Source organism: Salvelinus namaycush, chromosome 4, assembly GCF_016432855.1.
Source record: "Salvelinus namaycush isolate Seneca chromosome 4, SaNama_1.0, whole genome shotgun sequence".
NCBI lineage: Eukaryota > Metazoa > Chordata > Actinopteri > Salmoniformes > Salmonidae > Salvelinus > Salvelinus namaycush.
In genome coordinates this window covers 56,862,359-56,886,556 of record NC_052310.1, presented here as the reverse complement: position 1 = coordinate 56,886,556, position 24,198 = coordinate 56,862,359, and the positions used below count along the sequence as shown (strand labels likewise).

At 42.8% G+C, this 24,198-nt stretch overlaps 1 protein-coding gene across 1 annotated transcript in view; it reads left to right on the top strand.

Annotated features, from left to right (window-relative positions):
- The window catches only part of LOC120046649 (1-acyl-sn-glycerol-3-phosphate acyltransferase epsilon-like), a 53,888-nt gene extending 30,813 nt beyond the window's left edge, over nt 1-23,075 (top strand). The window contains exons 6-8 of the mRNA XM_038992042.1: nt 8,706-8,867; nt 20,419-20,542; nt 21,017-23,075. Coding sequence (XP_038847970.1) covers nt 8,706-8,867; nt 20,419-20,542; nt 21,017-21,242 — 512 coding nt within the window. The 3' untranslated portion in view covers nt 21,243-23,075. The remainder of the gene's footprint in view (nt 1-8,705; nt 8,868-20,418; nt 20,543-21,016) is intronic.
- Nucleotides 23,076-24,198: the final 1,123 nt, after the last annotated feature.

Sequence of the window (24,198 nt, the reverse complement as noted above, 5' to 3'; positions counted from 1 at the left end):
TACACTTTAAGGGCATTATCATTTTCACAATATTATTCCAACCACGGTGTGGAAATATTAAAACACAGGAATATCACTTGACTGCACAGGGCATTTGATCTTTAGCATTAGCTTAATTTTATTAATAATATTGTGAAAATGATAATGCCCTTAAAGTGTATGAGCTGTTTGAAAAGACTGCCTGGAATTTCAGTCTGTTTTGGTGGAATGGTGTTTTGGCCTGCCTGGTGACCTTACCAGGCAGTTAATTAGTTAGTAGACCAATAAGAACGAGAGTTCCAAACTTCTGCCAATAACAGCTAGGTTTCCTCTCCTCTCGGACCACTCCCAGAATGTCCTAGCAAAATTCTAGCTTGAGAAATTGCTCTTTGCTAAGAAGCTATTTTTGTTTATTTTTTTTACCATTTTAATTGAAAACAATTAGGTACTTAGTTTGTTACCCAGAAATTGTTTGATATTGAGAAACTGCTGCTTTGGGTCTTTTAGATCATAATTCCTTGTGTGAGCCGCTTCTGAAGTTATAACATTTGCAATTGCTGATTTCTCAATTAACTGCTTTGGCCATCACAGCCATATCACCATGAAATGGAATGCAATATATACCCAGTGTGGCAGTCGATAAACTGCAGTCTTATGTTTGCATAGCAACATATTTAACTACACTGAACAAAAATATTTACGCAACATGTAAAATGTTGGTCCCATGTTTAATGAGTTGACATAAAAGATCCCAGAAATTGTTTGTACACAACGCTTATTTCTCTCAAATGTTGTGCACAAATTTGTTTACATACCTGTTAGTGAGCATATCTGCTTTGCCAAGATAATCCATCCATCTGACAGGTGTGGCATTTCAAGAAGCTGATTAAACAGCATGATCATTACGCAGATGCACCTTGTGCTGGGAACAATGAAAGGCCACTCTAAAATCTACAGTTTTGTCACACAACACAATGTCTCAAGTTGAGGGACCATGCAATTGGCATGCTGACTGCAGCAATATCCGCTGGTGGACGACAATGAAAATAGTCTTTGTAGCAATTTATTTAAATGTTCAGTAGTCTTGTGTCTTGGGGGTAGAAGCTGTTTAGAAGCCTCTTGGACCTAGACTTGGTGCTCCGGTACCGCTTGCCGTGCGGTAGCAGAGAGAACAGTCTATGACTAGCGTGGCTGGAGTCGGACAACTTTTTTGGGGCCTTCCTCTGACACTGCCTGGTCTAGAGGTCCTGAATGGCAGGAAGCTTGGCCCCAGTGATGTACTGAGCCATACGCACTACCCTCTGTAGTGCCTTGCAGCCGAGCAGTTGTCATACCAGGGCAGTGATGCAACCAGTCAGGATGCTCTCTGGTGTAGAAACTTTTGAGGATCTGATGTCCCATACCAAATCTTTTAAGTCTCCTGAGGGGAAATAGGTTTTGTCGTGCCCTCTTCATGACTGTCTTGGTGTGCTTGGACCGTGTTCGTTTGTTGGTGATGTGGTCACCACGGAACTTGAAGCGCTGATCCTGCTCCACTACAGCCCTGTCGATGAGAATGGGGGTGTGCTCGGTCCTCCTTTTCCTGTAATTCACAATCATCTCCTTAGTCTTGATCACGTTGAGAGAGAGAGAGAGAGAGGTTGTTGTCCTGGCACGACACGGCCAGGTCTCTGACCTCCTCCTTATATGCTGTCACGTCATTGTTGGTGATCAGGCCTACCACTGTTGTCATCGGCCAACTTAATGATGGTGTTGGAGTCGTGCCTGGCCGTGCAGTCATGAGTGAACCAGAAGTACAGGAGGGGACTGAGCACGCACCCCTGGGCGGCCCCCGTGTTGAGGATCAGCGTGGAGGATGTGTTGTTCCCTACCCTTACCATCTGGGGGCGTCCCATCAGGAAGTCCAGGATCCAGTTGTAGAGTGAGGTGTTTAATCCCAAGGTCCTTAGCTTAGTGATGAGCTTTGAGGGCACTATGGTGTTGAATGCTGATCTACTGTCAATGAACAGCATTCTCACACAGGTGTTCCTTTTGTCCAGGTGTGAAAGGGCAGTGTGGAGTGCGTCTGTGGATCTGATGGGGCGGTATGTAAATTGGAGTGGGTCTATGGTTTCTGGGATAATTGTGTTGATGTGAGCCATGACCAGCCTTTCAAAGCACTTCATGGCTATAGACGTGAGTGCTACGGGTCGGTAATCATTTAGGCAGGTTACCTTAGTGTTCTTGGGCACAGGGACTATGGTGGTCTGCTTGAAACATGTTGGTATTACAGACTCGGACAGGGAGAGGTTAAAAATGTTAATGAAGTCACTTGCCAGTTGGTCAGCGCATGCTCGGTGTATACGTCCTGGTAATCCGTCTGGCCCTGCGTCCTTGTGATTGTTGACTTGTTTAAAGGTCTTACTCACATCGACTGTGGAGAGCGGGATTACATAGTCATCTGGAACAGCTGGTGTGCTCATGCATGTTTCAGTGTTACTTGCCTCGAAGCGAGCATAGAAGTAATTTAGCTCGTCTAGTAGGCTCGTGTCAATGGGCAGCTCTCGGCTGTGCTTCCCTTTGTAGTCTGTAATAGTTTGCCAGCCCTGCCACATCCGACGAGCATCAGAGCCAGTGTAGTATGATTCGATCTTAGTCCTGTATTGATGCTTTGCCTGTTTGATGGTTCGTCGGAGGGCATAGCGGGATATCTTATAAGCTTCCGGGTTAGAGTCCTGCTCCTTGAAAGCGGCAGCTCTAGCCTTTAGCTCAGTGCCTGTAATCCATGGCTTCTGGTTGGGGTATGTACGTACAGTCACTGTGGGGACGACGTCATCAATGCACTTATTGATGAAGCCGATGACTGATATGATGTACTCCTCAATGCCATCGGAGGAATCCCGGAACATATTCCAGTCTGTGCAAGCAAAACAGTCCTGTAGCTTAGCATCTGCTTCATCTGACCACTTTTTTTATTGATCTAGTCACTGGTGTTTCCTGCTTTAGTTTTTGCTTGTAAGCAGGAATCGGGAGGATAGAATTATGGTCAAATTTGCCAAATGGAAGGCGAGGGAGAGCTTGGTAAGCATCTGTGTGTGGAGTAAAGGGGATCGCTAGAGTTTGTTTTTTATTAATTTATTTTTCTCTCTCCTCTGGTTGCACATTTAACATGCTGATGGAAATTGGGTATAACAGATTTGTTTCCCTGCATTAAAGTCCCTGGCCACTAGGAGCGCCGCCTCTATGAGCTTTTTCCGGTTTGCTTACGGTGGTATACATCTCATTGAGTGCGGTCTTAGTGCCAGCATCAGTCTGTGGTGGTATGTAGACAGCTACGAAAAATACAGATAAACTCTCTAGGTAGAGTGGTCTACAGCTTATCATGAGATACTCTACCTCAGGTGAGCAAAACCTTGAGACTTCCTACTGTTTACAAATATGCATAGGCCGCCACCCCTTGTCTTACCAGAGGCTGCAGTTCTATCCTGACGATGCAGTGTGTAACCCGCCAGCTGTATGTTAATCATGTCGTCGTGCATTAGTTGTACAGTTTTTAATGTCCTGCTGGTAGGATAAACGTGCATTTAGCTTGTCCAGTTTATTTTCCAGCGATTGTGCGTTGGCCAGGAGTACGGATGGCAAGGGAAGATTAGCCACTCGTCGGCAGATCCTCACAAGGCACCCTGATCTCTTTCCGCGATATCTTTTCCATCTCTTTCTCCTGCGAATGACAGAGATGAGGGCCTGTTCGGGTGTCTGGAGTAAATCCCTCTCGTCCGTTTCATTAAAGAGTTTCTTCGTCCAGTTCAAGGTGAGTAATCACTGTTCTGATTTCCAGAAGCTCTTTTCGGTCATAAGAGACGGTAGCAGCAACATTATGTACAAAATAAGTTACAAAAATGCAAAAATAAATAAATAACACGGTTGGTTAAGAGCCCATGAAACGGCAGCCATCCTCCGGCGCCATTACGTATATGGTTTTAGATAATTGCTGGTCTCAAGTGCAGCCGACATTCTTAATGATTTTAGTGATTACAACAACCGGGTGACATTTTGAAAGACTACATTAGTCACCTCTCAGTGAAGTATGGGCTCGTTTGTCCTTTGATCCTGCAATTTGTCCACTGTCTACCATTCAGATATGTGACCTGATTATTTAAATGGAGTGCTGTATTGCTGTTAGCATTTATTGAAAGATCCAAAAAGCATATGCATAGCCATGGTAGCAATTGAAAGGGAACAGTTTGGAGATAGTGTTACAATTATTACATTTACTGTAGTGGTAAATTATTATATTTACTGTACTTTTCATTTTCGTTAGCAAAATCTGAAAATACTCTGGATACATGAGAGGAATATTCCTGGAAAATGTGGGGTAGGTGCATGTTTTCTAGCCTAACATCATTATTTGGAAACGGTATATTGATGATATTTTTGTTCTATGGAGGGGTGATGCAAAACAGCTCCAGGCATTCCATGCTTTTCTTAACTCCTGTTCTGAACATTTGAGATTTACTATGAAATCTGATACACGTCAAATCAGTTTTCTTGATCTTCTGATCTTGTGTGAAAATAATGTTCTATACACTGATCTTTACAGGAAACCTACTGATCGTAACAGTTTGAGGGCTGACAGTTGTCACCCACTTCCCTTAAAAATAGTTTGCCCTAAAGCCAATTCTGTCAAATCAAAAGAATTTGCAAAAAAAAATCCGATTTCGACAGAAATATTCAAGGAGAGGGGGTACAATTCAAAACATTACCTTTTTCAAGGGCAGTCTCGCAAAAAGACGCATTCTTGCATTCTAACTACCCGCTATTCAAAGCGCTCTGAACAAATTAAGGGAATCGTTCACAAACATTGGCACATTCTAAAATCCGATGATAGTCTCTGTAATGTGTTTTCGGACCTTCCCTTGGTCGTATTCTCGCGGGGCAGAAATCTCAGAGACCAATTGGTACACTCTGATTTACCACCCCAAGATATTCCTGAACAACGTCTATTACACTACAAGTGTAATGGCTGTGCTCAATGCAATGGCACTTATAAATGCAGATCCTTCAAACACCCACAAACAGGGAAATTGATCCCAATCAAAGGTGTTATTACGTGCTCCACTAAGGCAGTTATTTATCTTATAACTTGTCCTTGTGGTAAAAATTGTGGGTAAAACAAAGCGTGAATTAAAAATACATATATCAGAGCATCGTAGCACCATTAGGTGCAAAAACTTGACTTACCCAGTTGCGGCCCACTTTAGGAGGCAGGCCACTCAATTTAGTCTCTGCGTTATATTGGCTTCGAACATGTCACCCTCCCTAGGAGAGGGGGTGACCTTGATCATTTATTGTTAAAACGAGAGGCTGCCTGGATCTTTAACTTAAAGACCCCTTGCTCCCTTCGGTCTCAACGTGGACTTTGATCTGAAGCCATTCTTGTGATTATTGTGACTTTACACAAGCTTACAAACAATTACAATGGCAGTCTAAAATGAATCTATGATGGTATGCTATCCATTTGTTTTTTGTATGCTGTTCTTTGTATGCCATTTTAATATTTGAGAATTAACCAATGATATTAGGCCACTCTTGGCCATGATTACAGACACCTGTGTGTCTTTTGATACTATATAAACGAGTCATCCCGCAGTGTTTGTGATTATACCCTGATGAAGACAGATTGGCTGTCGAAACGTTGGATATTCAATTTTTGCATTTGAGCTCATAGAGTGTGCGGCTCTCCTTTTATTTTCAAGTTTTCTACTCCGCTAGCCAGCACCTCGCCTAAATAGGTGTGCGTTTCTTTTTCTTCTAGGTGCAACATACCAACATCCCTGGGTCGCTCCTCTTTTCAGTTCACTGCAACTGGAACGAGCTGCAACATACTCAAACTGGACAGTCACAAAGACTCAATCATGGACACTTTGTGACAGTTGTGGCTGCTTTGTGTGTTGTATTGTCTCTACCTTATTGACCTTTGTGCTGTTGACTGTGCCCAGTAATGTTTGTACCATGTTTTGTGTTGTCATGTGTTGCTGCCTTGCTATGTTGTTGTCTTAAGTCTCTCTTTATGTTGTGTTGTCTCGTTGTGATGTGTTTTGTTCTATATTTATATTGTATGTTATTTTTTAAATTATTTTATCCCAAGCCCCCGTCCCCGCAGGAGGCCTTTTGGTAGGCCGTCATTGTAAATAAGAATTTGTTCTTAACTGACTTGCCTAGTTAAATAAAGGTTAAATAAAATAAACAAACTACAAGGGTTTGAGTGAGAGCACTGGTGTCTCCAAGTGGCCATGCACCTGTGCACAGTGTGCACAGTTCCTAAGCCATTTCAATGCACTTTTGACTCAAAGAAGTCTTCAACTATAAGGTAATTTTTTAGGTCTCCCAGCTGTGCCATTGAGGAACTAGAACAAGCACACTTGTGGTTTTGTTTGGAACACAACCTTGCACCCCCCCCCCCCCATCACACAATTTCTGTTTGTTTTTTTCGCAATCTAAAAACGTCCATTATAAAAACGCAATCTGGGTCACTTGGGCATGATTTTAAAGCTAAGTTATGAAATACGATCTCAGGCAATTGAGAAACCGATTCTGTAATTTGTATGTGCGTAGAAAGGAGTCCAGTGCATGCGCCGCAGCAAGTTTTCTTCACAATGAACAGGCTAATTATGTTCAGAACAACCCAGGGTATGACATGCTATCTTGTAACTGAATGTTGAAAATATATACAGTTGAAGTCAGAAGTTTACATACACTTAGGTTGGCGTCATTAACTTGTTTTTCAACCACTCCGCAAATTTCTTAACAAACTATAGTTTTGGCAAGTCGGTTTGAACATCTACTTTGTGCATGACACAACTAATATTTCACTTATAATTCACTGTATCACAATTTCAGTGGGTCAGAAGTTTACATACATTAAGTTGACTGTGCCTTTTAAACAGCTTGGAAAATTCCAGAAAATGATGTCATGGCTTTAGATGCTTCTGATAGGCTAATTGACATCATTTGAGTCAATTGGAGGTGTACCTGTGGATGTATTTCAAGGCCTACCTTCAAACTTAGTGCATCTTTATTTGACATCATGGGAAAATCAACAGAAATCAGCCAAGACCTCAGAAAAAAAATTGTAGACCTCCACAAGTCTGGTTCATCCTGGGGAGCAATTTCCAAACGCCTGAAGGTACCGCGTTCCTCTGTACAAACAGCACGCAAGTATAAACACCATGCAGCCATCATACCGCTCAGAAAGGAGACGTGTTCTGTCTCCTAGAGATGAACATACTTTGGTGCGAAAAGTGCAAATCAATCCCAGAACAACAGCAAAGGACCTCGTGAAGATGCTGGAGGAAACAGGTACAAAAGTATTTATATCCACAGTAAAACGAGTCCTATATCGACATAATCTGAAAGGCCGCTCAGCAAGGAAGAAGCCACTGCTCCAAAGCCGCCATTTAAAAAAGCCAGACTACGGTTTGCAACTGCACATGGGGACAAGATTGTAATTTTTGGAGAAATGTCCCTCAGGTCTGATGAAACAAAAATAGAGCTGTTTGACCCCATAATGACCATGGTTATGTTTGGAGGAAAAGGGGGGAAGCTTGCAAGCCAAAGAGCACCATCCCAACTGAAGCACGGGGGTGGCAGCATCATGTTGTGGGGGTGCTTTGCTGCAGGAGGGACTGGTGCACTTCAAAATGGATGGCACCATGAGGAAATTGTGTGGATATATTGAAGCAACATCTCCAGACATCAGTCGGGAAGTTAAAGCTTGGTCTCAAATGGGTCTTCCAAATGGACAATGACCCCAAGCATACTTCCAAAGTTGTGGCAAAATGGCTTAAGGACAACAAAGTCAAGGTATTGGCCATCACAAAGCCCTGACCTCAATCCTATAGAAAATGTGTGGGCAGAACTGAAAAAACATGTGCGAGCAAGGAGGCCTACAAACCTGACTACACCAGCTCTGTCAGGAGGAATGGGCCCAAATTCAACTAATTTATTGTGGAAGCTTGTGGAAGGCTACCCAAAACGTTTGACCCAAGTTAAACAATTTAAAGGCAATGCTACCAAATACTAATTGAGTGTATGTAAACATCTGACCCACTGGGAATGTAATGAAAGAAATAAAAGCTGAAATAAATCATTCTCTCCTATTATTCTGACATTTCACATTCTTAAAATAAAGTGGTGATCCTAAGACAATTTTTACTAGGATTAAATGTCAGGAATTGTGAAACTGAGTTTAAATGTAGTTGGCTAAGGTGTATGTAAACTTCTGACTTCAACTGTATGACATGGGTTTAATGATTTGGAAATGTACAGTGCACATTTGGACTCACGGGTGTTTGGCTTGTATGACATCAAAGCAGTATTTATTATAATCCTCATTGTCTCATCTTTCAAAATACTTTGAGTCCTCTTAATTAACAGCATTTCCCTCACTCAGACAAAACATTGCAAAAGTTGCCCAATTACTGGGAGGGAGGAGGGGGACTACTTGTCACGCTCAAGTTCAGAACAGCCGTCAATCAAAAACCATACAGCACTGTGAAGCACAGAGCCTGAGCTCTGACCTCATGTATAGCATGTTACTGTACAGTTACTACGTTCCATTTGAGACACATATTAGTGCCCAAATCTGCCATTTTCAGCATGTATACAGGTACGAGTGTAAAGGACTACCACTGCATGTTGCCTGGCACATCAGAGTTAACCAATGCTCTCCTGTTTATTTCCCTCAGGGCTGGCTGCCTTAGACCATGTTCTGACCCCAAGAATGAAAGCCTCTCACATTGCCATAGAGACCATGAGGGATCACCTGGATGCTGTTTATGATATCACTGTTGTGTATGAGGCAACACTGGGCAAAAGCAGTGATAGACAACCTGCCCCAACCATGCCAGGTATGAAGTTGTTCGAGACGATTCATTTCTTTCAGGTATTTAAGGGGAATGGAAACACTTTAGGAAGCAAAACTAAGCAAAGCGATGTATTCAATCCACTAATACTAAACATGTGCATTTAACAAACGCTCTATATTTAGTATTTTGATTATCGACAAGGCTGATTCAGAGGGATTGGGTTAAGTGCGGAAGACACATTTCACAATGCATTCAGTTGTACAACTGACTAGGTATCCCCCTTTCCTTTTTATTTGAGCTATGGTCAGCGCCATTTTAAATTGCAATAGTAATGACTGATGCCAGTGAGTCACTGGCAGGAATCATCAAATTGTCTGTGGCAGCCTTAAAGTAAGGGTCTCGACCCAAAGTGGGTCGTTGACCTGTTAATGGTGGGTTGCGATGTGTCGGAGTAAATGTATAATTATTTAATTGATTTGGGCAAGTGCAACTGCGCTCACGGTTCAGTGCGCTCTCTGCTCAGTTTGGCAGCTGCGGGAGAGGGAGATGCCCGCTAAGCGTTTTACCAGATTTTCCCCCCGGCAGTTTTCTTGAAGATCACTCCGCTACCCACACGCTGCAGCGCTGTCGTTCAGCAGCAGATGATGCGCTGTCAGCCACTGACTTGTCATTCCCTCTTGCCAGCACTCACCACTCATCAAATGGACTCAAGCTAGCCACAAGTTCTGACTGAGCTCGATCGCCATTGAACGCAAATACAGTGATGAGTTACTCTCTCATTTTCATACAAACTTTGAGAAATAACGAGGATCGCCCAGTGTGTTTTGTGCGGGGAAGTACTTAGTATTACTCGTAGCCGTCTATTTACCATCACAGACCGATGCTGGCACTAAGACCGCACTCAACCAACTCTATAAACCCATAAGCAAACAAGAAAATGCTCACCCAGAACCGGTGCTCCTAGTGGCCGGGGACTTTAATGCAGACACTTTTACCAAAATGTCACATGTGCAACCAGAGGGAAAAAAACTCTAGACCACCTTTACTCCACACACAGAGATGCATACAAAGCTCTCCCCCGCCCTCCATTTGGCACATCTGACCCTAATTATATTCTCTAGATTCCTGCTTACAAGCAAGAACTAAAGCAGGAAGTACCAGAGTCTCGTCAATACGGAAGTGGTCAGATGACGCGGATGCTACGCTACAGGACTGTTTTGCTAGCACAGACTGGATAATGTTCCGGGATTCATCCAATGGCATTGAGGAGTATACCACCACAGTCGTCGGCTTCATCAATAAGTGCATCGATGACATCGTCCCCACAGTGACCGTACGTACATATCCCAACCAGAAGCCATGGATTACAGGCAACATCTGCATCGAGCTAAAGACGAGCTGCCGCTTTCAAGGAGCGGGACACTAATCTGGATGCCTGTAAGAAATCTCGCTATGCCATCGGACGAACCTTCAAACAAGCAGTGTCAATACATGATTTAAGATTGAATCCTACTACACCAGCTCTGATGCTCGTCGGATGTGGCGGGGCTTGAAAACTATTACGGACTACAAAGGGAAACCCAGACCCGAGCTGCCCAGTGACGTGAGCCTACCAGATGAGCTAAGTGCCTTTTTTATGCTCAATTCGAGGCAAGCAACACTGAAGCATGCACGAGAGCACCAGCTGTTCTGGATGACTCTGAATGCTCTCGGTAGCCAATGTGAGCAAGACCATTAAACAGGTCAACATTCACAAAGCTGCGGGGCCAGATGGATTACCAGGACGTGTACTGGGACGGCAGGGTAGCCTAGTGGTTAGAGCGTTGGACTAGTAACTGAAAGGTTGCAAGATCGAATCCCTGAGCTGACAAGGTACAAATCTGTCGTTCTGCCCCTGAACAAGGCAGTTATAACCCACTGTTACTAGGCCATCATTGAAAATAAGAATTTGTTCTTAACTGACTTGCCTAGTTAAATAAAGGTAAAAATTTTAAAACAAATAATCAAAGCATGCACGGACCAACTGGCAAGTGTCTTCACTGACATTTTCAACCTCTCCCTGACTGAGTCTGTAATACCTACATGTTTCAAGCAGACCACCATCGTCCCTGTGCCTAAGAAAGAGAAGGTAACCTGCCTAAATGATTACCGCCCCGTAGCACTCACGTCGGTAGCCATGAAGTGCTTTGAAAGGCTGGTCATTCCCCCCAGAAATGTCTGGATACCCTAGACCCACTCCAATTCGCGCACCCCCCCCAGCAGATCCACAGATGATGCAGCCTCAATCACTCTCCACACTGCCCTTTCACACCTGGACAAAAGGAAATGTGTGTTTCTCACCTATGTGAGAATGCTGTTCATTGATTACAGCTCAGCGTTCAACACCATAGTGCCCACGAAGCTCATCACTAAACTAAGGACCCTGGGATTAAACACCTCCCTTTGCATCTGGATCCTGGACTTCCTGACAGGCCGTCCCCAGGTGGTAAGCATAGGCAACAACATGTCTGCCACGCTGACCCTCAACACTGGGGCACCTCAGGGGTGTGTACTTAGTCCCCTCATGTATTCACTGTTCACCAACGACTGCGTGGCCAAAGACGACTCCAACACCAAGTTTGCTGACGACACAACACTGGTAGGCACGACACTGACGACACAACGATGAGACAGCCTATAGGGAGGAGGTCAGAGAACTGGCAGTGTGGTGCCAGGACAACAACCTCTCCCTCAATGTGAGCAAGACAAAGGAGCTGATCGTGGAGTACAGAAAAAGGCAGGCCGAACAGGCCCCCGTTAACATCAACGGGGCTGTAGTGAAGCGGGTCGAGAGTTTCAAGTTCCTTGGTGTCCACATCACCAATGATCTATCATGGTCCAAACACACCAAGACAGTCGTGAAGAGGGCATGACAAAACCTTTTCCCCCTCAGGAGACTGAAAAGATTTGGCATGGGTCGCCAGATCCTCAAAAGGTTCTATAGCTACACCATCGAGAACATCCTGACCGGTTGCACCACCGCCTGGTATGGCAACTGCTCAGCATCTGACCGTAAGGCTCTACAGAGGGTAGTGCGTATGACCCAGTACATCACTGGGGCCAAGCTTCCTACAGTCCAGGACCTATATAATAGGCGGTGTCAGAGGAAAGCCCATAAAATTGTCATACTCCAGCCACCCATGTCATAGACTGTTTTCTCTGCTACCGCACGGCAAGCGGTACCGGAGCGCCAAGTCTAGGACCAAAAGGCTCCTTAACATCTTCTACCTGCAAACCATAACACTGCTGCTAGTCACTGTTTATTATCTATGCATAGTCACTTCACCGCTACCTACAGTCGTGGCCAAAAGTTTTGAGAATGACACAAATATTCATTTCCACAAAGTTTGCTGCCTCAGTGTCTTTAGATATTTTGTCAGATGTTACTATGGAATACTGAAGTATAATTACAAGCATTTCATAAGTATCAAAGGCTTTTATTGACAATTACATGAAGTTGATGCAAAGAGACAATATTTGCAGTGTTGACCCTTCTTTTTCAACACTTCTCAAACTGCCCTGGCATGCTGTCAATTAACTTCTGTGCCACATCCTGACTGATGGCAGCCCATTCTTGCATAATCAATGCTTGGAGTTTGTCAGAATTTGTGGGGTTTTGTTTGTCCACCCACCTCTTGAGGATTGACCACAAGTTCTCAATGGGATTAAGGTCTGGGGAGTTTCCTGGCCATGGACCCAAAATATTGATGTTTTGTTCCCCGAGCCACTTAGTTATCACTTTTGCCTTATGGCAAGGTGCTGGAAAAGGCATTGTTCATCACCAAACTGTTCCTGGGTGGTTGGGAGAGGTTGTTATCGGAGGATGTGTTGGTACCGTTCTTTATTCATGGCTGTGTTCTTAGGCAAAATTGTGAGTGAGCCCACTCCCTTGGCTGAGAAGCAACCCCACACATGAATGGTCTCAGGATGCTTTACTGTTGGCATGACACAGGACTGATGGTAGCGCTCACCTTGTCTTCTCCGGTCAAGCTTTTTCCCGGATGCCCCAAACAATCGGAAAGGGGATTCATCAGAGAAAGTGACTTTACCCCAGTCCTCAACAGTCCAATCCCTGTACCTTTTGCAGAATATCAGTCTGTCCCTGATGTTTTTCCTGGAGAGAAGTGGCTTCTTTGCTGCCCTTCTTGACACCAGGCCATCCTCCAAAAGTCTTCACCTCACTGTGCATGCAGATGCACTCACACCTGCCTGCTGCCATTCCTGAGCAAGCTCTGTACTGGTGGTGCCCCGATCCCGCAGCTGAATCAACTTTAGGAGATGGTCCTGGCGCTTGCTGGACGTTCTTGGGCGCCCTGAAGCATTCACAACAATTCAAGCGCTCTCCTTGAAGTTCTTGATGATCCAATAAATGGTTGATTTAGGTGCCATCTTACTGGCAGCAATATCCTTGCCTGTGAAGCCCTTTTTGTGCAACGCAATGATTACAGCACGTGTTTCCTTGCAGGTAACCATGATTGGCAAAGGAAGAACAATGATTCCAAGCACCACCCTCCTTTTTGAAGCTTCCAGTCTGTTATTTGAACTCAATCAGCATGACAGTGATCTCCAGCCTTGTCCTCGTTAACACTCACACCTGTGTTAACGAGAGAATCACTGATATGTCAGCTGGTCCTTTTGTGGCAGGGCTGAAATGCAGTGGATATGTTTTTTGGGGATTCAGTTCATTTGCATGGCAAAGAGGGACTTTGCAATTAATTGTAATTTATCTGATCACTCTTCATAACTTTCTGGAGTATATGCAAATTGCCATCATACAAACTGAGGCAGCAGACTTTGAAAATAATATTTGTGTCATTCTCAAAACTTTTGGCCACGACTATGTCAGATGTAGACATGGAGAGAGAAATTAGCTAAAATTATTTGTGTAACTTTTATCTGTCTCTAGGACCATCCCAGAAGACTCCTGAGTGCCCAAAGAGAAAGAGTGATGGTCACTTTGGGGAAGCGGGCTGATGTTCCTGAAAGTGGAGAAGGAGCAGGCCATTCAACAGCCAATTCAAAGATACACCCATCCATAGAGGCAATTTGAGTGGAATTGTTTTTATACAGATTTTTTTTTTTTTTTACCTGTTTCAAAAGATGTGCGACCTTGTCCCGGACCTGCGGTTTCGACACTTTCGCCCTCCTACCCCCGGACCTGCTGTCTGGACCTATGAATGCTCAGCGATGAAAAGCCAACTGACATTTGCTCCTGAGGTGGTGAAGTGCTGCACCCTCTATAACCACTGGTTATTATTTTGATGTAAAAAGGGATTTGTAAAATTTTTGCTATGCTGTGTATTCACTAACTGTGTGAGTAATGTGACATTTTTATAGTATCTGTAACATATTTTGGTATTTAATCTGCAATTTATCTTAAAGCGGCAGTCGGCAGTTGAAATAATAACAAAGTGTTCTTCCTGCTCCTCTTTCGGTAAAAAGCTGAGGGATGCGGCTGAAGAAATGTTACCACTCTCAAATTATGCCTATGTCTTGAAAACATTACAGCAGGGTAGATTTACTAAATGAACTAGTTTTATTCAAACTCAAACCCTATGTAAATGCCACTTGCGCTTTATGGTAGAGACGGCATGCGCAGGGATGGTACGCCATACACCTCGTCCAATTCTCCCTTGTGTTCATAGGGTGAACTGGCGGTTAGCTGCCAGAGTGTATGCACTGCAAACAGAATCATAAAAGAGATTCTGATACGGAAACTAAATCATAATGTATTTATATTTAGCATGCCCTGTTTTTGGTTAGAATGAGATTTCATGAATCATGTCTGCGATTCAAATGCGTTACCATTGCGCCAAACAGCGCTTGTGATAATGATCGTTATAGGTTACTTATTATATATGTTGAGCACTTACCCACTACTGTTAGCTTTCAAACAATGTATAATCAAGAAAAATTTCAGTAACCTCTTCTACCAAGAAGTAACACGTCCAATACATCGCCATCAAGACAGACTGACAGGAACTGCTGAGTGTATGTAATACAGCCACCATCCGCTGGTATTTTGTGCTGTATCCTCACCATCTCTCCAATATAATTACAAATCATTTGTAGACTGAAAATTGGATAAGAAGCCCAAACATATATTTGACTAAGACAATCATTTCAAACCTTGCTTACATTTGTATACGTTAACGTGTCTTTCTATTATGTATGGGAATACTTGAGCAGATTTCTTAAATTAAAATCACTTGGAGCAGATTTCCTGGTGTTTTTACTCTTTTATAAAGGTGGTTCTGATCCTGAATGCTGATAGGCTGGAATGCGGTTTTAACCAGTGTCTATTCCACAAGTTACCACCAGCTAAATCTACGACGTTAAAATGCCTATTTACCTCCATCTGACTTTGCAATCCACTGTCTCATCAGTCCAGCCAGGCAATTGTATTTATAAAGCCCTTCTTACATCAGCTGATGTCACAAAGTGCTGTACAGAAACCCAGCCTAAAACCCCAATGTATTAACTTGATCTCCACTGTAAAAAGCATCTATACATTATTTCACATTTCTTTTAGACTAATATTTAGTTTTCAACAGCGGCGATTTATATAAACCTTGCTGTCTGCCTCTGACATTTGCAAGATTGTTTCAGTATTCAAATTCGATCTCCAGCTGTAATGTAATGAATGTGTCAGGATGAGACAGACTGGCAGGCAGCATTTCTCAGCCTGTCAATCAGGAATCAGCTGGCATCGTTTTATGTATTATATATACAGTACCAGTCAAGCGTTTGGACACGTATTCAAGGGTTTTAATTTATTTTGACTATTTACTAAGTGTGTGCAAAGCTGTCATCAAGGCAAAGGGTGGCTACTTTGAAGAATCTCAAATATAAAATGTAATTTGATTTAACACTGTTTTTGGTTACTACATGATACCATATGTATTATTTCATAGTTTTGATATCTTCACTATTATTCTACAATGTAGAAAATAGTAAAGGAAGAAAAATGGAATGAGTGGGTGCCAACTTTTGACTGGTACTGTATGTGTTTGTGTATGTATATATATATATACACACACACACACACACACACATATATATAGTTGAAGTTGGAAGTTTACATACACTTAGGTTGGAGTCATTAAAACTAATTTTTCAACCACTCCACAAATTTCTTGTTAACAAACTATGGTTTTGGCAAGTCGGTTAGGACATCTACTTCGTGCTTGACAAGTAATTTTTCCTACAATTGTTTACAGACAGATTATTTCACTTATAATTCACTGTATCACAATTCCAGTGGGTCAGAAGTTTACATACACTAAGTTGACTGTGCCTTTAAACAGCTTGGAAAATTCCCGAAAAGGATGTAGAAGATTTAGAAGCTGTAGAAGATTCTGATGTGCTGCAGGAGGGACTGGTGCACTTCACAAAATAGATGGCATCATGAGGAAATTATGTGGATATATTGAAGCAACATCTCCAGACATCAGTCAGGAAGTTAAAGCTTGGTCGCAAATGACCCCAAGCATACTTCCAAAGTTGTGGCAAAATGGCTTGAGGACAACAAAGTCAAGGTATTGGAGTGGCCATCACAAAGCCCTGACCTCAATACTAGAGAATTTGTGGGCAGAACTGAATTAGCGTGTGCGAGCAAGGAGGCCTACAAACCTGACTCAGTTACTCCAGCTCTGTCAGGAGGAATGGGCCAAAATTCACCCAACTCATTGCTTGTGGAAGGCTACCCGAAACGTTTGACCCAAGTTAAACTATTAAAGGCAATGCTACCAAATACTAATTGAGTGTATGTAAACTTCTGACCGACTGGGAATGTGATGAAAGAAATAAAAGCTAAAATAAATAATTCTCTGCTATTATTCTGACATTACACATTCTTAAAATAAAGTGGTCATCCTAACTGATTTAAGACAGGGAATTTTTACTTGGATTAAATGTCAGGAATTGTGAAACTGAGTTTAAATGTATTTGGCTAAGGTGCATGTAAACTTCCGACTTCAACTGTATATACAGGATCAGTTCCAATACCATATTTACATTGTGCAGGGATACTGGAGTGATGGAGGTAGATATGTATAGGGGTAAGGTGACTAGGCAACAGGATATAAGATAAACCGAGTAACAGCAGCTTGTATGTGAGTAGGTGTGCGTGTGTGGAGAGTCAGTATAAAGGTATGCGCATATTATGTGTGAGTGAGGAGATGATGGTGTGTGTGTAAGGTCCTGTGAGTGTGCATAGTGAGTGCAATACTAAAAGGTCAATAAAGATACAAGGTTAACTCAGTCTGTGTAGCTATTTTGTTAGCTATTTTTCAGTCTTAGTCCTTGGGGATATAAGCTGTTCAAGAGCCTGTTGGTGTCAGACTTGATGTAACGGTACCGCTTGCCATGTGGAAGCAGAGAGAATAGTCTATGGGTTGGGGGGTTGGAGTTAACGATTTTCCGAGCCTTCCTTCCACACTGCCTGATATTGATGTCCTGGATGGCAGGGAGCTCGGCCCGAGTGATGTACTAGGCTGTCCGTACCATCCTATGTAGAGCCATGCAATAGAGGGCGGTGCTATTGCCATACCAGGCAGTGATGCAGCCCAGTCAAGATGCTCTCAATGGTACAGCTGTAGAACTTTTTGAGGATTTGAGAGTCCATGCCAAACTTTTTCAACCTCCTGAGGGGGAAGAGTGTGTGTTTTGACTATTTGTAATTTTTTTGTGATTTGGACGCCGAGGAACTTGAAGATGTTGACCTGCTCCACTGCAGCCCTGTTATCAAATGTATTTATGAAGCCCTTTTTAAATCAGCAGATGTAACAGAGTGCTTTATACAGAAACCCAGTCTAAAACCCCTAACAGCAAGCAATGCAGATGTAGAAGCACAGTGGCTAGGAAATACTCCCTAGAAAGGCAGGAACCTAGGAAGAAACCTTGTAGAGGAACAAGGCTCTGAGGGGTGGCCAGACCTCTTCTGGCTGTACCGGGTGGAGATTATAAGAGTACATGGGCATTAAGGCCAGATGTTCAAACCTTCATAGATGACCAGCAGGGTCAAATAAAAATAAAAACCTTTTACTCCCTTCACAGAACAGTGCAAACTGGCTCTAACCAGAATAGAAAGAGGAGTGAGAGGCCCCGGTGCACAACTGAGCAAAAGGACAAATACATTAGTGTGTCTAGTTTGAGAAACAGACGCCTCACAAGTCCTCAACTGGTAGCTTCATTAAATAGTACCCGCAAAACACCAATCTCAACATGAATAGGTGACTCCCGGATGCTGGAGTCCTCTGTCCAGTGTCTGTGTTATTTTGCCCATCTTAATCTTTTCTTTTTATTGGCCAGTCTGATATGTTTTTTTTCTTTGCAACTCTGCCTAGAAGGCCAGCATTTCAGAGTCGCCTCTTCACTGTTGACGTTGAGACTGAGCACTGCACTGCTTCTTGACACAGCGCACATCCAACCCGAAATGTGTCGGAGGAAACACCGTACACCTAGCGACCTGGTCAGCGTGCACTGCGCCCGGCCCGCCACAGGAGTCGCTAGTGTGTGATGAGACAAGGGTTTGCCGGCCAAACCCTCCCTAAGCCGGATGACGCTGGGCCAATTGTGAGTCGCCCCATGAGCCTCCCGGTCGGCTGCTGCAGAGCCTGGGCTCGAACCCAGAATCTCTGGTGGCACAGTTAGCACTGCGATGCAGTGCCTTTAGACCGCTGCGCCACCCGGGGAGAAGGCCAGTTTTATTGCTTCTTTAATCAGTACAACCGTTTTCAGCTGTGTTAACATAATTGCAAAAGGGTTTTCTAATGATCAATTAGCCTTCTAAAATGATCAACTTGGATTAGCTAACACAATGTGCCATTGGAACACAGGAGTGATGGTTGCTGATAATGTGCCTCTGTACGCATATGTAGATATTCCATAATAAATCTGCTGTTTCCAGCATTAACAATGTCTACACCGTATTTCTGATCAATTTGATGTTATTTTAATGGACAAAAGAGTTGATTTTCTTTCAAAAACAAGGATATTTCTAAGTGACCCCAAACTTTTGAACGGTAGTGTAGGTAGGAGCAACCGAATGTCATTTTTTTTTTTTTTTGACATTTACAAGTGAATGTGAACAAGAGACATTGCAAATTAACAAAATGTTGATGCATGCTTGTTTGAAGGAAGAACTGTACTGGCCCTGGAGCAGCATGTGTACACACTGTAATTTTGTTTTTTATAAAGACTGACCGGCAGTATTGAGCAAGTCCAGGCCCTTTGTCTACATCACATCTTTTCCGGTATCCCTTCTGGTATAAACACAGAAGAGATGGACGTTTATTTATTTATTTATTTTTTATTTATTTTTATTTTATCCCCTTTTCTCCCCAATTTTCGTGGTATCCAATCGCTAGTAATTACTATCTTGTCTCATCGCTACAACTCCCGTACGGGCTCGGGAGAGACGAAGGTCGAAAGCCACGCGTCCTCCGAAGCACAACCCAACCAAGCCGCACTGCTTCTTAACACAGCGCGCCTCCAACCCGGAAGCCAGCCGCACCAATGTGTCGGAGGAAACACCGTGCACCTGGCCCCCTTGGTTAGCGCGCCCGGCCCGCCACAGGAGTCGCTGGAGCGCGATGAGACAAGGATATCCCTACCGGCCAAACCCTCCCTAACCCGGACGACGCTAGCCCAATTGTGCGTCGCCCCACGGACCTCCCGGTCGCGGCCGGCTGCGACAGAGCCTGGGCGCGAACCCAGAGACTCTGGTGGCGCAGCTAGCACTGCGATGCAGTGCCCTAGACCACTGCGCCACCCGGGAGGCTCGATGGACGTTTATTTTGAGGTTTGCTTAGCGCTATTGTCTGTCCAGTTTGGAGGAGTGTCTGTGTGAGCTGGTGAGACGATACGAGAACCTTTACAACCCTTCAATGCGGTTGTATTCGGACAAGCAAGCAAAAGACGATAGCTGGAGAGAGATCATGAAATTTGAGCACCGATATCAAAGAAACATGGAGAAAGATTCGGTACTGGTATGTTCGTAATCTGAAAAGCGTGAAGGAGACTAGGAGTGTGGCCACAGCAAAGGCTGACTCTTCTGGCCTGATGTGACTTGGGGTTTCTTATATCTCAGGAGGTTTTCATGATACAATCCAGCTAGTAGTGTGCAATAATGATTTTAATGATTGCTTTGCCCTCGTGGATCTGGCTGATTGGTTGAGTCATATGAAAATGCCAAATAAGTGCTATGATTAAGAATAGGCCTATAGGCTAATCTGAGGGCCTGTAAGAAACACACAGCAGGCAGGGCTCTTGAGGATTCTATAGTTTCTTAAACTGGGCATTCAAATTATGCTCAGATTATAATGTTTTGGAAATTATGGGGAAAACCACCTGAGTGCAAATTGTAGTCGCTTAATTTGGAGTTAGAGGACGGAAGAATTTAGGGTCACATCCATAATCTTCTGAACCTACATGGTGCCTCATTAACAACCTGTTGAACACACTTTTGATTTGATGGCTGACTACGTGGCCTAAGCCCTATGCTCTTCCTCATGTTGTTCTGTCTCTCATTCATGTTTTCTCTGTTTGATAGAATTCCTGTGTAAGGAATCTCCAAGAGTTCACATCCACTTTGAACGTGTGGACATGAAGGAAATTCCTCCGGAGTCCGTGATTTTCCGTGATTGGCTGCACAAGCGATTTGAGATCAAGGACCAGTGAGTATCCTCTTACTTACCCCCTCTCTCTAACCATGTCTGACTATACGACACTGACCAACCTGCTATACACAATTTCCACATGTAGGCCAAGGTTCAGTTCATGTTAGGAAAATGTATCAGAAATGCTGCCACCACTTCAAATGGTGGACTGCAATGTTAATTTTAAGGATGTTAGAGCTGGTCTGTTTTGATTGCTCATTCAATCATATGAGTGCCCTGACTACACAATAAAAGTGTGCACAGAATATCCAGTTTTACGGGAAAACCTGATTGGAGGATTCCGGGCTTCTTGGTTATTCTCATTTGATGCCGTGAATCTTTCAACCATAATTTCTGGAAAATCTCGGAATTAGTGAAAATTTGCAGACCTAGAACTGACAATTAGAGTTATAAATTGGTATGATTGGCTAATTTTATACACAAACTGGGGATATGTGTTAACTCTAAAATGAACCTTCTCTTTCTCCACAGGATGTTGACTACTTTCTATGAGTCTGAGGATCCAGACAAAAAAGGCAAATTCCCTGGAGAAGGTCAAAGGTCCCATCTGAGTATTATGAAGACATTGCCATCGCTGCTATTTTTGGGGGGGCTAACACTGCCAATGCTGTTGACGGAGTCTGGCAGGAAACTCTATGTCCGAACCTGGGTGTATGGGACTCTGTTGGGATGGCTCTGGGTGAATGTTAGTCCATAGGAAGCTTGTGGTGGTCATCATGCCATCTGCTATGGGTATGGAAAGACCTTGCCCTTTCACTCACGCATCAAGCAGGGGAGTGTGTTTTTTCAAACAAAGCACTTGTTGCTGTTAAGGTTTATGGGCTTCTACAATTCTGTCCAAATGTATGGCTCATTTCCTAACTAAACAGCTGTGAGAGATTGGGAGAGAGAAGCAGTTTTGTTTCTTGTGCTGCTTGTTCCTTGCTCTATTGTTGTGTGCATCAGAACTTGCAGCCAGATAAGGTGAGAAAAATATAAATGGGGGATGTTGAAATGGAGGCATATTTCTTTCTTGAATTTCTCCCTTTATCTCAGCCATAAAATATGACTCAATAGATTTCTTCCCTAAACCCTTTAGGCCTGTTACATAATAAATGTAGCCAATTCTGTACTTTTGCATGTCCCGTGTCCAGCATCCCTTTTCAACATGATGTAATCTTCCATTAGTTGACTAGAGTTAGAGTTCAGCTCTCTGTTTGAGATGTTATGCTGCGCTCATGTGCTCTTGGAATTATTGACATCTCGGGACAGAAACTCCCCAAAAGCTCCCAGAATGTTCAGAACTGAGTTTACAACATCCAAAAACGTTCTTTGAGTTTCTAAATAGGAGTGGAGAGTTCACATGTAAAAATAACATGTATCATACTCTGAGTCTGAACTTCCCAGTAAGATAGCTTAGAGTTTACTATTAGAGAGCAGATTTAATATTCAGTACTCACTACAAAGTACTCATTACAAAAGAGTGATTAGTGTTTATCCAATTGATTGATATGTTCATGAGGGTGATGTAGGGTTTAGGTCTTTAGTGATGGTTACTTAGCCATACATGTTTAATGTTCTCTTTTTTTAATGCCAAGTTCCAAGGTGTCTGCTGATTTTGTTTTGCTTGTTTGAGTTGTTGCAAAAGTTCTACAAATTGTTGCCAAACTTGATACAAGTGCAGGGGTATGGAATAGGTATTTTAGGTGGAGCAACACATCTGTAATCGGGTCAATGTCCTGTCTGCTCTACCTGAAGAACCAATATTCTATTGTCTTTTGTAGTTGATCTAAAGATTGCAAGTGTACTACATTTTCATTAGATTTTCTAAAACAAATTCTGTTGGGACAGCTTGTTATTCAGAGGAATTTTTGTGTACACTGCCTTTATGCCATGTTATAGATTACACAAGGGGTATGGATAGCTACGTATTGAGAAGGCCAACTGTAGAGTATCCCTAATATAGAATTAATATTTCTTTGTATACAAAGCCAACTGTATAATATGCATCACTATAACAAAAAAAATACTATGTCCATTGTTTTTCATAATATAAACATTACTTTTTCCACTGTCACTTTACATGACGCTATTCTTAGCTTATTTATTTATTAAAGGGCTCTTCCGATAAGAATTTAATTAGGCAGTGATATTAGCAACTGCCACGCCAAGGCCTCACTTACTTATCCTATCCTTCCTTTAATAACAATGTAACGACAAAACTGTTAAAACGTTACTTCATTCAATTTGTTTAATTCCGTCAATTTGATTTAAAAAAGCAAACAAGCTGATTGTAAATAATAAAACAATTATTGTAGAAACTATTGTGCCAATTGTACACAGAAATGTATGCCTTCTGTAGGAGTTAGTCAGTCCTTGGCTTCGCTTCTACTGAGGACTGCAAGTAATGACTGCACTGGGACTCCCTCTACTGGACAGCACTTGAACTGTTCTGCACACCACAGTTTATTGGTCTGTCTTCAGTTTTTTATTTTATTTAATCTTTATTTAGCTAGGCAAGTCAGTTAAGAACTAATTCTTATTTACATTGATGGCCTACCCCGGCCAAACCCTAACCTGGGTGACACTGGGCCAATTGTGCGCTGCTCTATGGGACTACCAATCACGACCGGTTGTGATACAGCCTGGAATCGAACCAGGATCTGTAGTGACACCTCTAGCACTGAGATGCAGTGCTTTAGACCGCTGCGCCACAGTTCATGAGCTTTTGGTGGGCAGTAGTATATGCTGGAATATTTATGTTTTAAAGCACTTGATTTTGAGAAACTTGTGGAATTTCCAAAGTAATGTTTTAATATTTGAAATGTTTTGTTATTAAGTACCTCTTGGTGTTTCATCAAGCTAAGAGGAGTTTTTTTTTCTTCAATGTCCATGTCTTTTTCATACACTGGCGCAAAGCTTCAAGTCTCTATTTTATTCTGATATGTACATGGACAGACTGTTTTGCTGAAATGTTGTAGTACTGGGACTTCTACCGCTGCCTTCGCTACAGATCAAACATTCCTAAAAAAAAATATGGAATGAAAATTGAAGGCTCTGAAGTGTATAATCTTTGCATGTTGATTGAATAGACTTCTATTTTTAATGTTCATTTCAAAATGTCGCTCTAAAACTAATCTAATGCACTGCTTAGAACGTTCAGAAGATTGTGCTGCTCTTATGCCTGTCCTTTAATACTTGTTAATGCAGTGCAGCCAAAGAGACATACTTATGTACTTCGACCTTATGTACTCACCTTTACCCTATAGCACATAACTGAACCTGATCTGAAACCATAAACTTGTTCAGTGATGATTCAAGCATGCTTGTGTTCATTTGTGATTTTGAGACTTTAGTAATAAAGGAATGACATTCAAAATAATTTGGATTGAATTTCTTACTTTTTAGTGGGTTGAAAACTGGTTGAATGAGAAGGGTGCAGTCAATATCCTGAATATTCATCAGTCAACATAGTACCTGTTGGGTGATTGGTTGAGCCTTCTTGAGTGTGTGACTTCACGGATGCTCTACAGAGCCATATGCTTAGCTAGTTCGTCCCGCCGGCATGAGCAGTTAGCACCGTCTGAACGACTTTGGAAACCAGCTTCAGCTTCATCACCAAATTAATTGAGAAATAAATAAGTCTCACCAGCTAGCAACCAATTTATTTTGGT